Source organism: Sciurus carolinensis, chromosome 4 (genome assembly GCF_902686445.1).
Source record: "Sciurus carolinensis chromosome 4, mSciCar1.2, whole genome shotgun sequence".
In the NCBI taxonomy this organism is placed as follows: domain Eukaryota; kingdom Metazoa; phylum Chordata; class Mammalia; order Rodentia; family Sciuridae; genus Sciurus; species Sciurus carolinensis.
In genome coordinates, this window is record NC_062216.1 from 80,122,768 (window position 1) to 80,137,446 (window position 14,679).

General features: G+C 36.1%; 1 protein-coding gene across 1 annotated transcript in view; it reads right to left on the minus strand.

Moving 5' to 3' along the window:
* The window catches only part of Dusp16 (dual specificity phosphatase 16), an 84,041-nt gene that overhangs the window by 26,402 nt on the left and 42,960 nt on the right, over positions 1 to 14,679 (minus strand). The window contains exon 4 of the mRNA XM_047548728.1: positions 2,089 to 2,252. Coding sequence (XP_047404684.1) covers positions 2,089 to 2,252 — 164 coding nt within the window. The remainder of the gene's footprint in view (positions 1 to 2,088; positions 2,253 to 14,679) is intronic.

The window sequence follows — 14,679 nt, forward strand, 5'->3', positions numbered from 1 at the left end:
CCCATGCTGATGACCCATGAAGTTCCATAAGCCCATTCTCCCCCCACACTAACTATATATTTGAAGGCTATAAGGCCATGAAAAACAGAAAACTTCCCCCTTTCCCTATCCTCAACTCCAGGTTCTGGTTTAATTGCTCTTACCTTGTAAGTGCTCACAAAGTTGTTAAATGACACATACTTGTTAAATATGAGAAAGGTATAGAGCAAAACAAGTTGCTATTTCATGTCAAAAGTTACAAAAATTATCTGTAACACAATTATTTGTGGAGTCACCTGCTCACCAAGTTTTAGCATAATTAAATAGGATTCTTAAGTAGGAATTTTATTTTCTTATCTGGGGATTAAATAACCATTTCTAGTTTTGCCCTAGGAATGCATGTGACTTTAAGAAATTAATTTTGGGGAGGGGAGGGTGTGGGGGTGGGAATGATAGAATTAATCAGACATTATTACCCTATGTGCACGACCTGTGTAACTCTACATCATGAACAACCAGAAGAATAAGAAGTTATACTCCATTTCTGTATGTGTCCGAATGCATTCTACTGTCATGTATAACTAATTAGAACAAATTTTTAAAAATTTTTAAAAAAAGATGTAAGTTAAGATGGAATCATACCAGAGTAGGGAAGAGAGAGTTTAATCCAATATAGCTGGTGTCCTTATAAGAAGAGAAGTGACTCAGAGATAAATACACACAGGCTGAAGGCAAGAATTGGGGAGTAGAGTGTGTCCAGAAACAAGTTGAACATCCACTCTATTCAGGACTTTAACCATCCCTGCAACTTCTGCTGATCTTCACTGGGATCTGTCTTTCAGTATTCTTGCTCAATTTGTTGAGTGAGTGAATGATTAATAAGTAAAGCAACTATGGTGTTAACTACTCAAAAAATTAATTTTGTTTTCTGTAACAGTTTGTTTTTCTCTAAAAAAGAATTAATAATAATCCCATGCTAAAAGGCATTGTGACCTGCGCCACCCCCACCCCAGCAAAGAAAGGTTCTATACAAGCTATCAAATCTCAAATAGGCAGATCTCACAATAAAAGTAAACGCATTAGCAATACGTGTTGAGGCAAAATTTGAAGAGGCGGGAGTTTTGGGTGGTGGGGAGCTGAGGGGAATAAGTATGCTTCATTGCTGCCCAAAGATGGTTGTTTTTTCCTCTGGGAAAGTTTGCTTTCCAAGTGCTAACGAAAGCCAATCTGGAAGCTTACTTTACAGTCAGCCCAAATGCTCCAGTCATTTAAGGAGAAAATGTTAAGGGGTACTACTGCCCTTCACAGAGGAAGTATCATCTGTAAATCATCAATAGTTGAATTAAGATCTTTGATTGCTTTTTCAATTAGGGACATAAATTAAGAAGATTTAGAGAAAAATCACTTTTCCAGGCAATAAGAAAATTATTTCCTAACACATGTAAAAGCATATAAACTGTAGTTAGATTTTAATTCTATTTTATGCTTGTACCATTATATGCACAGGTCTCAATCCTCTCTAAGGGCGTGCCTGTTCAATAATACCAACACCCTTTCAGAACCCAGGCTCCTCTTTTTTTTCCCTCAATCAAAATGCTCCTACAAGCTTTAGACACAGTGGGCAGGCAATGCATACTTTTTAGCTTTCTCTCTCACCAAAGGAGAATACCTCCTTTGGGAAAAAAACTTAAGGTCTTCACTGGGGTTTCCAATCTAAAGGTTTACCACCTCTCACAACAGCGATCATCATGAGGACGTTCCTCAATTCAAGTCCAACCTGAGTTCCTCTCTAGTAAATAAACACATTTCTAAATGTAAAAGTACTAGCCTTCCTGAGGACACCCAATTACTACAAAAGAACAATTAATTACCTAAAAAGAGGCTAAACTTACTAAAAGTTCTATTTTAGGTTTATTGAAATAGAAGTAAATATGACCACATCAAACAAAATATCACCCCAATGATGCAACTGTTAGCTGGGCATTCATACTGAGAATGGTATACTTCCTTTCCGGGATCATGTTTTCCAAATGACACATAATGGGCAACTGCTATTTCTCTAGCTGTACCAATAAACTGGGCTTTCAAGGATATTTTCAAAGCACCCACCTTGTTGAGGACATCTCGCTGGCAGCCAAGATAAAGATTGGGAAGAATTCGGGTTGGCCCAATGTTGGCAACAGGCAAGCAAGGCTGAGAAATGCAGGTAGGGACTAGAGTGGATTTTCCTTCACAGAGGCCAGGGAAACAACGAGAGAACTCAGCAAACCCACCTAAGAATAAACATTATAAGATTATGCCACGCACAAAGTAAAAACCAGCCTTTTGTGAACTGCTCAAATTGTTTAGAATAGAAAAATCAAATCCCACAGATGCAAGTGGATACCATTGCCTATAAGTTCCTTTTTATAGCTGCTGATGCTAAATCTGACCATATGATCCAGTGCCAGGTCTTGATTTACAAGGCTACAATATGGATATGCATGTCCTAAATATACTTTACATGACTCTTCTTTCTCAAACATACTCCTCTTCTTCATAAATCCTATGATATCTGCTCCCCACTTCCCAACCTCATATAAATTGGTTTTGTGGATAACAGAATTTAAAGTCAGTAGCAAATAACCAAGTTAAGACAATTATGCACAGAAGCAAAAATAGGAATATAAAAACTGTGAACCAAGGCAAATGTTACTTCTAAGTAAAATTCATCACATAAAAATTCTTCTAGAACTTCACATCTTCCTACCATACACATTTTTTTAAATTTTCAAACATATAAAAAACATACCCCTACTGTTAGAAAGAGTATCTATATCAAGTTCTTAGGATTCTGTAGGTAGTTAGTCAAGGTTCCCATTAATTACCACTGATTTCTGGAGATCTGTTCACTTACTAAACACTAGAAAGAAGTGTTGACAGACCCAAAATTGCTTAGGGTACATGAAGGTCTTGAGGCAAGATTCCTGGATTTTGAAAAGTTTAGTCTTTTTCTAGTCCTGTCCTTTTAATGATTGGCTCTATAACTTAATGAAGATACATTCTTGCCATCACTCAAGGGAGAGATCTGCATATCCAAAGGAGGCATTCATTCTTGCCTCCTCTGGGAAAAGAAAAAATTAAGGTCTTCACTGGGATTTCCAATCTAAATAATCCTATCCAAATTCAAACCCAGGAACCAAAAAGATTGGTAAATTTTCATATAAATTCCTTGCTGTCCAAACCCTCATTATTTAATAAGTCCAAACTCACAAACTGAGATTTGAATTATAATAAATGCTTATATATTTATAATACTATTAAATTAAAAATAATTTATATTGTTTTATTAGAAGGTAGTATCATGCCCCCTAAAATTATCTCCAAAGAAACTGGTTAAATTTATTGAAGCCAAATAAACTTTACCAAATTCATCTGATTATTGAATTGCTTCTAAAATGTATTAATTGCTAATGTAATGCACATTTGCAGAAATGTCAGACTGGGACTATTGCATCTACTGAAAAGTAGCCAATTAGAATTCTATACCTACAAGCACAACCCACAAATAGTCTCAAAAACAGGGATCATTCAATATTGGTATATGAGTGCCTACTGATTAGGATTTATAATCTTATTTCTATTAGTGCTCCTTTTCAATGTCTCTAATTATACAACACAGTTGGTTTCTTTCCCCCAAGTAGTTCTCGTAACATGATAAAAGATTCTCATCATTCTTTGCTTACCTTACACCACCCAACATATCAACTAACAGGCACTATTTTGATTGTATGATTTTAAACTGTTCTATAGAATTAGAGGATTCTGGCGTTTTGCTAAAAAATCTATTCTCATATATATATATATATATATATATATATATATATATATATAAAATATATTTTTTTTTCCCTTTTCTGGCTCCAATACAGTTCATGGGATGACCTGTCATTTAAATCCAATAAAACAATATTCTAGTAAATGTTCTCAGGGAAATAAAAAGGACCATCCAAAGAAACTCCATTTGAATTTCATTTAAAATTTATAAGTAATCATGCTTACAAATAATTTAAGTAATCATAGGATGTAGTGAAAATTTACCATGTAGCAAGCAGTGTTCTAAGCCCTTTACAAGTATAGTTTCTCAATTTTTACAAACCCTATGAAGTAGGTGCCATTACTATTCTCACTTACAGATAAGAAAATAAAGGCTCAGCATGATACTGCATAAGAACTGGCAGAGCTAGGATATGAGTCTGCTTCTCTGAGTACTGTGGAGTTAATTTCAACTCTCCTTTGCATGCAGTGTCAGACTTGCTGATGGCTATGGGGTCCAGCTTCACCATCTGTGATCTGCCAGTTCTTAGTACCAGGTTAATGATGGCCACGGCCCTCTCCTAAACTGGTGGAAGAGCCTTGCTTCTCTAAAGCTGTTTAATTCAAAAGTTTCAATGAGGGAGAAAAAAAGGAAGGAGACCTGACATGACCAGAGATACAAGACTCTTGAAATATACTTTGCATGAAAGTCATAACAAAGTTTACAAATGAACTAGCTGAAATATAAATATGGTCACTGATTTGTTCATGATCACAGTTTGCAAGTTGGCAGTGAAACTGAAGCTGTCTTGGCTTTCAAGTTTCTTCACAAAACAGTTTTCGGAGGGATACTATTCAACAATAATCATAAACTGAGTCAGTCAGCCTGGTTATCCCAGGCTCAGCTCTATCACTAATTAGTACAAGGCTCCTAGATCACTTTAACTCCAATGTACTTCAAAAGTGAGTATGATGCTAGAAAATTCCATGCAGGAAATAGAAATTAATAAAAGAAACCATTGTTCAGTCTCAAAATAAAACAAAAAAGCCATACAACGCCACATTGTAAAATACATTATAAAACAAAGAGAAACTTCTTGTTTACAAATATTTTCAACTAATATATCACAAACACAAATAACCAAGTAAATTTTTAAAATATTTAATAGATTTCAGTGAAATCAAGTTATTCATTTAGTACTCAGTCTGGCTTGAAATGTACCAAATTGTGATTCTCAGTCACTTCCAGAAAATACTACCTCAGCCAAAGAGTACATTTCCCCTGATCTTTATCTATGACAATATTCCACTCTGCTGACATCCTCCTTCATTGACAGTTTTTTCCATTCACTGACCTTTCATTCACTGTTGTACTTTAGTGACTCCAGTTTTATTTTAATAATTAACAACAGATGAGACACTGCTTGATTCTCCTGAACCTTTAAAAATTATCCATGGCCTAGCCAGCAACCTGGTTTTCAAATACATCTAAAATGTCCCTTTTCCTCTCAAAGGTTCTCTTATAAACAAGAGCTATACCACAAGAAAAGTGTATGCTTTTTTACCAATGGTTGACATAGATGCAGAATAAAACATCATCTTATCTGCCCCTATCATAACTCTCCACTGCCCTGAGGATCTTGTTAGAGTTCATTACAAAAACACAGCACCAGTTCATTACCCTCCTTTGCCTATTGTGAAAAGCAGTACTGAAAAACTCACAAGTTTCCTGAAAAAAGTTTTCAAGTATTTTTAAAAAGTTGCTCAAGGGTTTTTTTTCCCCATCCAGTCTTACCAACTTTCTCTGATCCCTAAATTCTGCTGTTTTCATCTGGGAATACAGAAAATAAATAGGAAGTGGCAGTAATCCATGTGTGCCTCCCTAACATGCCTGAATCTAACAATGGCTGTATCTTCTAGTCCCTTTTCCTGTACATGTCTATGTTCAAGAAGAGGAAGATTTGGATGGACAAGGCAGGCAGAGCAATGCTGATGCCCATATTTCTATTAGTCTTCACAAAGCCAACCAAGAGGACACATATTTAGAAATAAGAATTATATTACTTTGTACAGACAAAATATATAGTATAGCATCAAAGGCATATATAATTTAAATACTACTTTATTCTATTCAGTCAAGAAAAATTTCTTTCCTCAAGGGCACTTCCTTCATAATTCTAAACGTAAGTACTATTTTCTGTCAAAAAACACAAAAAAAGAAACAAAAATACCCCCACTGTGAACCACCATTCCATTTTAATGGGAAGAAATATGCCAAGTACAAGAAAATACATGTAACAACTCTACTAAAGGATTCCAATAAATCCATTTTTTCTCTTCCCTTTGACCATGTAATCAGTTATATATCACTATGCATTTTCTTTAAAGATTTACTAATTTTAAAAAGTGGCTCTTCACCATAGCCACTTAAGTGATACTCTTGAGTTCCAATTTTAAAAACATAACTTATTCTTATAGTCAAAAATAAATTTAATTTCATTATTTTAAAGACAGCATCCTATAAGGAGAGACACAGGTTTTTTCCCTTATGCTTTCATTCAAATGGATAACAAGTCATCAGAGCTTTGTCAATTATTGACTGAGCTGTCTGAAGTCAGAAGGCAGAGTTAAAGAGAACCACCAAAATGTGATTGGATTACATGACTACATACAGCAATAGTATTTAAACAAAACAATATTTTGTGGAAGACAGTTCTCTAAAAATTCATATGCAAATTTAATTTTTGTATTTTAAATTATTTTCACATAGTTCATATGGTTTCACAGTTTTCTGAGATAGTTCTTATGGAATTTAAACCTTCTGTAAAAACAGACTCCCTTTCTGTGACATAAACAAAATTCCTTCATTTACTTTTTTTAGAATGTTGGTAAAGAACTAGAGCATACCTGCTCCTATAAAGAACTGTTCTCTTCATATTGAAAATTAAATCTGCTGCTTTACAATCACATATATTATTAAAAATTGAAAATAGTGAAAATGTATGTTTCACAATAAAATATTTTCATTGCTCTTAAGATTTTTTGAGTCAGGCATGATGATGTAATTTCAGGGACTCAGGAGGCTGAAAGAGGAAGATCACACGTTCAAAGTCAGCCTAAGCAACTTAGAGAAAGCCCTGAGCAATTTAAAATTCTCAAAATTAAAAAAAAAAAAGCGGGGGGGGGAATGTAGCTCAGTAGAAAAGGGTTCCTGGGTTCAATCCCTAATACAAAAAAAAAAAAAAAAAAAAAAAAAAAATCACAAATGATCAACATTAAGTTTTTTAAAAATAGTTTTTTAGTTATAGATGGACATAATACATTTTATTTATTCATTTTTATGTGGTGCTGAGGATCGAACCCAGTGCCTCACAAATGTCAGGCAAGCACTCCACCACTAGGCCACAACATCAGCCCTTAATTTAAACTCTTATTCCAAATGTCCCATATCTACTGAGCATAGAGCAAGTGCAAAATAGATGGACACACATTTCTTTGAAAACTCTTCAGGAAGCCTGAGAAGTTGCCCACATCTCATAAAACATACTCTATAAGTGACAACTCCAAAAATGTTCACCCTATCTTGAACAACTCTATCATTTGATAGTAGGGAATAAGAAGCTTTTATTTAATTTGGTATTTAACAATTGTCACATACACAATAAATGAATTAAAATTTTTCAAATAGCATAAAAATAAATACTGAAATAATGCAACTTGTAACTTCTTATAATTCAGAATACCAGATTTTATAATCCTCAGGATATTATCTCAAAATCCAGAGTGCTGTTTTAAGAGTTCTCAGAAAATGCAGTATGATAGCTAATTTACTGATCTTTCACACTGGTAATACATAACCTGAAGCTCCTCCTCTTAATACAAACCCACACCACCAAGATTTTTAATACATACCTCAAATAAAAACATCGTTCCAAAGAATGCAACCAGAATAAACTGTCAAAAGGATTGGCTGAATAAAAGTAACAAACTCTCTAAGTAGAAGAGCCAGATTTGCAGATGGAACAACTCTGACTGGTCCTCCAGTAACTTTAAGATGTGAAGACAAGTGAACTGTATTCTGAGACTTCCTGAGAAGGAAGGATTTAGGAGGACTCTACTTCTACCAGCATGGAAGGAGGTTGTTAAGGACAATGTGTGTGTGTAAAGTTTTCACCTGAAAACCAAAAGAGTGCCTTGTTCTTACTTTGGGGCTTAATGTCCCAACTCCAATCTAACATTTTCAATCTTCTTTGGTCATTTCCACTTAAGGACTTACTGACACCTTAAAAATAAATTAAAAGCCAAAATCTCCCTCTTTCTGCATCCCTGTTGGTGTTACCAGCATTCCCCAGGCATTTCAGCAGTATCCATTTGGTGTACCAACACCCTAGATTTTCTGCATGATGGCTCTTTTTCTCCGTTTCTGCCTTGCAATCTCCTACCACATCCCCAGTCCAAGACTTTCGTTCCTCATGCTTACATTTCAGCAGCTCTCTTAAATTCACTTGTCCTCTTTTCCAATTCTTTTCTGCCCTGTTGCCAGATTTATTATTCAAAAATAATGTTTTGAGCCAGGCACAATGGTACATGCCCATAATCTTACCAGCTTGGGAGGCTGAGGCAGGAGGATCACAAGTTCAAATTCAGCCTCAGCAACTTGGTGAGGCCCTAATCAATTTAGTGAGAACCCTATCTCTAAATAGTTCAGTGGTAAAGCACCCTAGGTTCAATCCCTAGTACTAAAAAAAAAAAAAATTAAAAATAAAAATAATGTTTTGATGTTATTCTCTGCTTCAAAATATCTACAAAATAAAAATCTAAAATTCTTAACCTGACAATCTAATCCCAATCAAATGTCCAGCCTAATTTCTCCTACCATCAACCCCTCATATACTTAACAGACATGTGCTTTTCCATCTCTGGGTCTTTGACAATTCAGTCATTCCAATTCATTTTTTCATTGGTTCTTGTTAGTTATACATGACAGTAGAATCCATTTTGATATAATTATACAAGCACAGAACATACCTTATTTCTAATTAGGACCCCATTCTTGTGGATATCACAATGGTAGAATTCACTGTGGTGTATTCATTTATGTACATAGGAAAATTATGACGGATTCATTCTACTGCCTTTCCTTTCCCTATCCCTGCTACCTTTCCTTCATTCCCCTTTGTCTAATCTACTGAATTTCTATTCTTCCCCGCAATTCATTTTATATTTCATTCCAATTCAAAGCCATGTACAAGTTATACTGCTCCTACAGCAGTATGCTCTAAAACTTTTTACCATGACCAGTAAAATACATTTTAGATGAAAACCCTCAGGACACATACTCACCACTAGAAGTTTCACAATGCAATCTTTCCTTACTATGTGAAATGATAGTTTCTATTCTATTCTATTGCAATAACAAAATCTATATATCTTCCCTGATCAGTGTATCTAGATATGGCCTTGTTGACTAAGAAGTTCTATAAAATCTATACTAATCATCTGGTAACTGCTTTGTGAACACTGTAAACTGTTTGTGGATAAGAATTATATCTTACACTCCTTTGAAATCATGTTAGTATTCAGCATAATGCCTGGCATATGTTTAAATTCAATAAATGTTTATTGAATCCTTCCTTGTTACAATAAATAGCTGTTGATGTACACAAATCTTGGGTGTTTTTAGTGGTCAAAAGAATTTCCTGACACCAATCAAAGCCAAAAGTTATGTTGGCATAGGTGCTGGGTGGGGGGCACACAATCTGCTTCCTATTCCTAGACTACAATGCTCCAGAAGACTCACACAACGTGAGGGAGGGGGTGCAGGTCCAGAAAGACAATTTTCTGCTATTAGAGGAAAAGAAGTAGAAATGGTAAATGTCATTTGGTCATCCAAAAGCAACACTGAATTGTTAATGCATTTCTTGCCATCTCCAGTAGACTTTATATGAAGGATGGAACAAAGTGTTTTCTGATGATGGCAGTCATCAAGAACACAAACAATAAATACATGCTGGAGAGGATATGGAGAAACAGGAACCCTCTTATACTACTGGTGGAAAAGTAAATTAGTACAACCACTATGGAACTCAGTACGGAGGTTCCTCAAAAGACTAAGAATGAATCCACCATAAGTATGACCCAGCCATGCCATTCCTCATAAAATTCATCATACTATCAATACAAGCATACCCATGTTTATAGCAGCACAATTCATAAGAATCCAACTATGTAATCAGCCTAGGTGCCCATCAATGGTAGAGAAAACATGGTATACATACACACAATGAAGTTTTATTCAGTCATAAAGAAAAATGAAATTATGTCATTTCTAGTAAAATGGATGGAACTTGAGAACATTATGTTAAGTAGAATAAGCCAAACATAGGTAGTCAAGGGTCATGTTTTTTCTCATGTGTGGGAGCTACAGAGGACAAAGGAAAAAAGGTGGAGGGGGATCTCATGGAAATTGAAGGGAAATCAGTAGAGGAAAGGAAAGAAGGAGGGGAGGGAAAGGGGAAATACTGGGAAATGATATTGGACAAATTATAATGTTATACTGTGTGCATGTATGAATATGTAATGAAAAATCCCACCATTAAATACAACTATTAAAAAAAATACGGCAAAAGAAAGAAAAGAATTTTCTCTGATGCTCTGAAGTAGCCCAGGATTCCAAAATAAGAAAAGAGTAATAATAATAATAAAGAGTGTAGTTAATACCTCTGTAGCTCTGGGAATCAGGGCACATCCCTTAGGAAACCAATGAAATATCAATTGCAGTTAAACCCCTGATGAGGATAAAGTGGCTGTTGGATATGCCTATGGTGATCAGTGAAGGGCATAATTAAATAAGATTATCAATTAGGGTAACTAAGTCTAGAGGAAAAGTGAATACAAGCCTGGCCTGTGAAGAATGACTCAAATCTGAACTGTCTGAACAACTATTCAAGTCATTTCTCATGCCTTTCAATGTAAAGCTCAAATCTATAATCTATGTTTGGGCAGGCTTTCCTGTAAGACCACTTCTGTGCATTCTACTCTATCAGTAGTCCTCCTCTTTGACCAACAGCAGTTTCACAGATTTCACAGAGCAATAAAGGAAGAAAGGAATACCTGTTCAGTCAACCAAACACCAGAAACCACTGAAATTCACCCGTAAGTTCAAAAAGCACTTACTGTGACCTGGACACAGTCCTAGGTAATAAGGACAGTGGTGACCAAAACAGAGGCCCAGAGTTTAGTGAACTAAACTCATTAGATGAATAGTTAACTAAACTAATTATAGTAGGTGCCCAAAGGAGTATGGAAACCAACTCTGCCTGGTAGCTAGGCAAGGCTTAACAACTACACTAAATCTAAGAGATAAAAGGAGAACCCCAGGCAGAGAAGAGCACCTCTGTGTGGACCCACAGAGCACACTGCTGCAGGTTTGAAGCAGTTGGGATAATCAAGCTCAAACAAAGAAACAACTGAAGATGTAAAGTGGCATTAGAGGAAGTTAGATGGTAAGCAGAAGCCAGCAGGGCCTTGAGAGTCAGTTGAGATTTTGTAATTAAGAGAATTGATGCAAATTATACTGGAATACTTGAAAAATACAAAATAGGACTGGAGGAATACTTCAGTGATGCAGCATTTGCCTAGCATGCTTGAGGCTGTGGTTCAATCCCCCGTACCACAAAACAATAAAATTTTAAGTGTGAACAATGAACTGGAAGGTGGCAACACAGAAGATGTGAGAAAAACCTGTAAAGGTTCCCAAGGCAGTCTAGGCAGAGATAACATTGGCCTGACTTAGTTGGTAGAAAAGGAGGGTTTCTCAGACCCTAGTGATCAGAAGAAAGATAGGGTGATCTAGTGATTACAGATACTGCAGCCAAATCTTTAATACAGTAAGGCCCACCACATATTAATTATGGATTCTTCCTGTTCATTTAAAGGGTTTGCAAAATTTAGTCTCAGTTCTTCTTTACTTTTTACAAAAAAAAATCTATTCTAGTTTCTTCAAAGACCCACCTCATATGTACATTCATTCCTGACACTTTTAATCATGCTTTTTCTCCCCTTCAGAATGCCAAGGATCCCCTCCCCACTCAAATCTTATTCATCTTTCATGGTTCAATTAAAATTCCCTTATCATAATCAAGTCTTCTCAGCTTCTGCACGGAATCATCCCTTATCACTCTATCATTCAGTTTAGCACAGACATGTTTCCCTTTATTTCATTCAGTTTTCCATGGCTGTGTTTCCCCAAATTAATCACTAGACTCTCAAGGGCAGGGGCAAGCCTTTTGCTTTTCTATTATTCCTATTTCCTAAAGCCAAGTTCAGAGCCCAGCTACAGAAGTACCTATCAAACACCAAGAGATTGAGTGAAAAGGCAGAATGACTGGACCTGACATTTCTCCAAAACACACACATAACACAACTGGGGGCAAGGGAAGATTGATGTCACTGTTGCCAACTACAGCACTTGTGTTCAGCTTGTGCAAACTATCAGGATGAAAAACCAAGGAACTACATTAGTCAGCACTGCAGTTCATTTTTTTCAAAGGACAGTCTTGGCTTGGTCTTATGTCTTAGCCACTGGTAGCTGGCAAATAAAATAAACTGGCTTACCATACTGGCAGGTAACAATTGGAGAAAAGATGATCCATTCTGTATAATATTACACAAAATGAGACTTAGAAGCAGAGGTAGCAAATATATGGCAACCCATGAGCAAAATGGCACCCCTGGGACTAGAGTTGTGGCTCAGTGGTAGAGCGCTTGCCTGGCATGTGTGAGGCCCTAGCACATATAAATAAATAAATGATCCACTGACAATTAAAAACATATATTTAAAAAAAGAAGTGTTTATGTAAAAATAAAAAAAAAAAAATGGGCACACTCCCCCCCCCCAGTTTTCTTGAGGTTTGATTGACAAGTAAAAAATTATATATATTTAAGGTATACAATGTGATGACTTGATACACATGTATACTGTGAAACGTATGTGTGTGTATATATATATACACACACACAAATATAAATATATATGTAAATATATATACTGTGAAATATATAAAACTTGCATATAAACTAATCTATATGCCAAATATTTATTGAAAACTTAGCAAAGTGCTAGACCTTGAGGGTTCATGAAGATAATAAGATCTGTTCCATACTAAAGAACTAAGTCCACTTGCATTTCAATAGAGCTTCTCTGTATTCCAAGACCTGTCCTTCAGTAAGCCCAGTAAGCCTTCACTTTTTATGTCCTACAGGTAAGTCTGGGTCTCTTCTTGTTTGAGGGAAAGAGCTCAATAAAAGCTATTTTCAGGCTGGGGTGGTGGCTCAGTGGCAGAGCGATTGTCTAGCATGTGTCAGGCACTAGGTTCAATTCTTAGCACCATACATAAATAAAAGAATAAAATAAAAGTCTATCAACATCTAAATTTTTTTAAAGAAGCTATTTTCAATTTCTTAGTCTGCCTGTTCCCCTTTTTCAAACTCATTCTTCTCTGTACTAGTAAGAAAGCCCTGAAGGCATGAGTAGAACTTAGGACACAACTCTTCACTTCCCTATCTAATGCCCATAAATCATAAAAGCCATCTCACACAGTTCATGCATTCCTTATTTTCAAAGTGACTGAAAGTTCTAAACTGATGGAAAAATTACTCTAAGAAACTACATTGTCTTCCAATTATTATATCCATACAAGGTTGATAAAATCTAACTGCTGAAAGCCACAGGGGCAGTTTATAGTAAAAATCATCTCCGGTGACCTTGTAATTTATAGTAGCTCCTGTGAGAAACTAGCATGCTTTACCACAGTCATGTATTTCTCCCCAAGCAAAACATTTAAGAAACTTTTACCAATATTTCCTCTGAGCAGCTGGACCTTGGCCAAAACCAAAAACAGTTTCCCAAGAACTGATGTTCACACCTTCCAAACATTGTTTTTCACTTTGTCCAATTTTTCCATCTACCTTGAGCAAAGATTGACTAACCAAGAGAATTCCCAATTGGTCAGAGGCTTTCAGATAGTTGGAGAGACTTTTTATCTATCCAGAACCCTCTTTTAGCTATCAGAAGAGACCTGACTGCTTAGAGAGTCCCAAACAAGGTAATTTAGAACTGAAAGCTACCACCCAAAAGAAATACAAGATTCCACAGGTGTTGATGGGGATGTGGGGCTGCCAATACAATGTGGTTCTTGGAGGTATCTCAGTGAATCTCTGTTTAGGCCTAGAAAACACTTCGTGATTAAATGGAGATGCGAGGGTGTTCTGGCTCAACCATGTCATAGCACGTGCTCCTATGGTTGAATGAACTGATTAGACTGCATCCTTGTTCTTCCTTATTGCCCAGTCAGTGACCCTCCCAATGCCACACACAGTTGATAGGAATTGTCCCAGAAAATAAAGGAATGCTCTTTGGTAAATGGACTAAAGGGCATATGAGAAGTTATGACACCTGTGCTAGAAACTCAACATGAGCTCACTCCTCTGCAGGGTGCTGCCTGGCCAAGCTGTCAGGTCAGAACCTCTCATAGGGAAAAGGTATTCCGTCAAGATACCAGTGGGTAGAATAACCACTTTGTTGTGAAGCACATTATGGCAATGCCTTCTTTAAGAAAAACGCTGATCCCATAAACAGAATTCCAAAGTAAAATCCCTCACAGTGTCTACAAAAGCATGATATGAATGACTAAACTTGCCAAATGGGTTTAGTGGAACTAATAGTTGTCATATTTAACACACTTATACTCCATTAAAAGAGCTTCTATAAGGCTGAGAGGTAGCTATAAAGCACCTGCTTAGCATGAGCAAGAATGTGGGTTCAAACCCCAGCACCAAAAAAAATTGCCTTTCAAGAGAGACATGCTCTAATGTTATTCTCAGTTACAAAATTCTATAAACTGT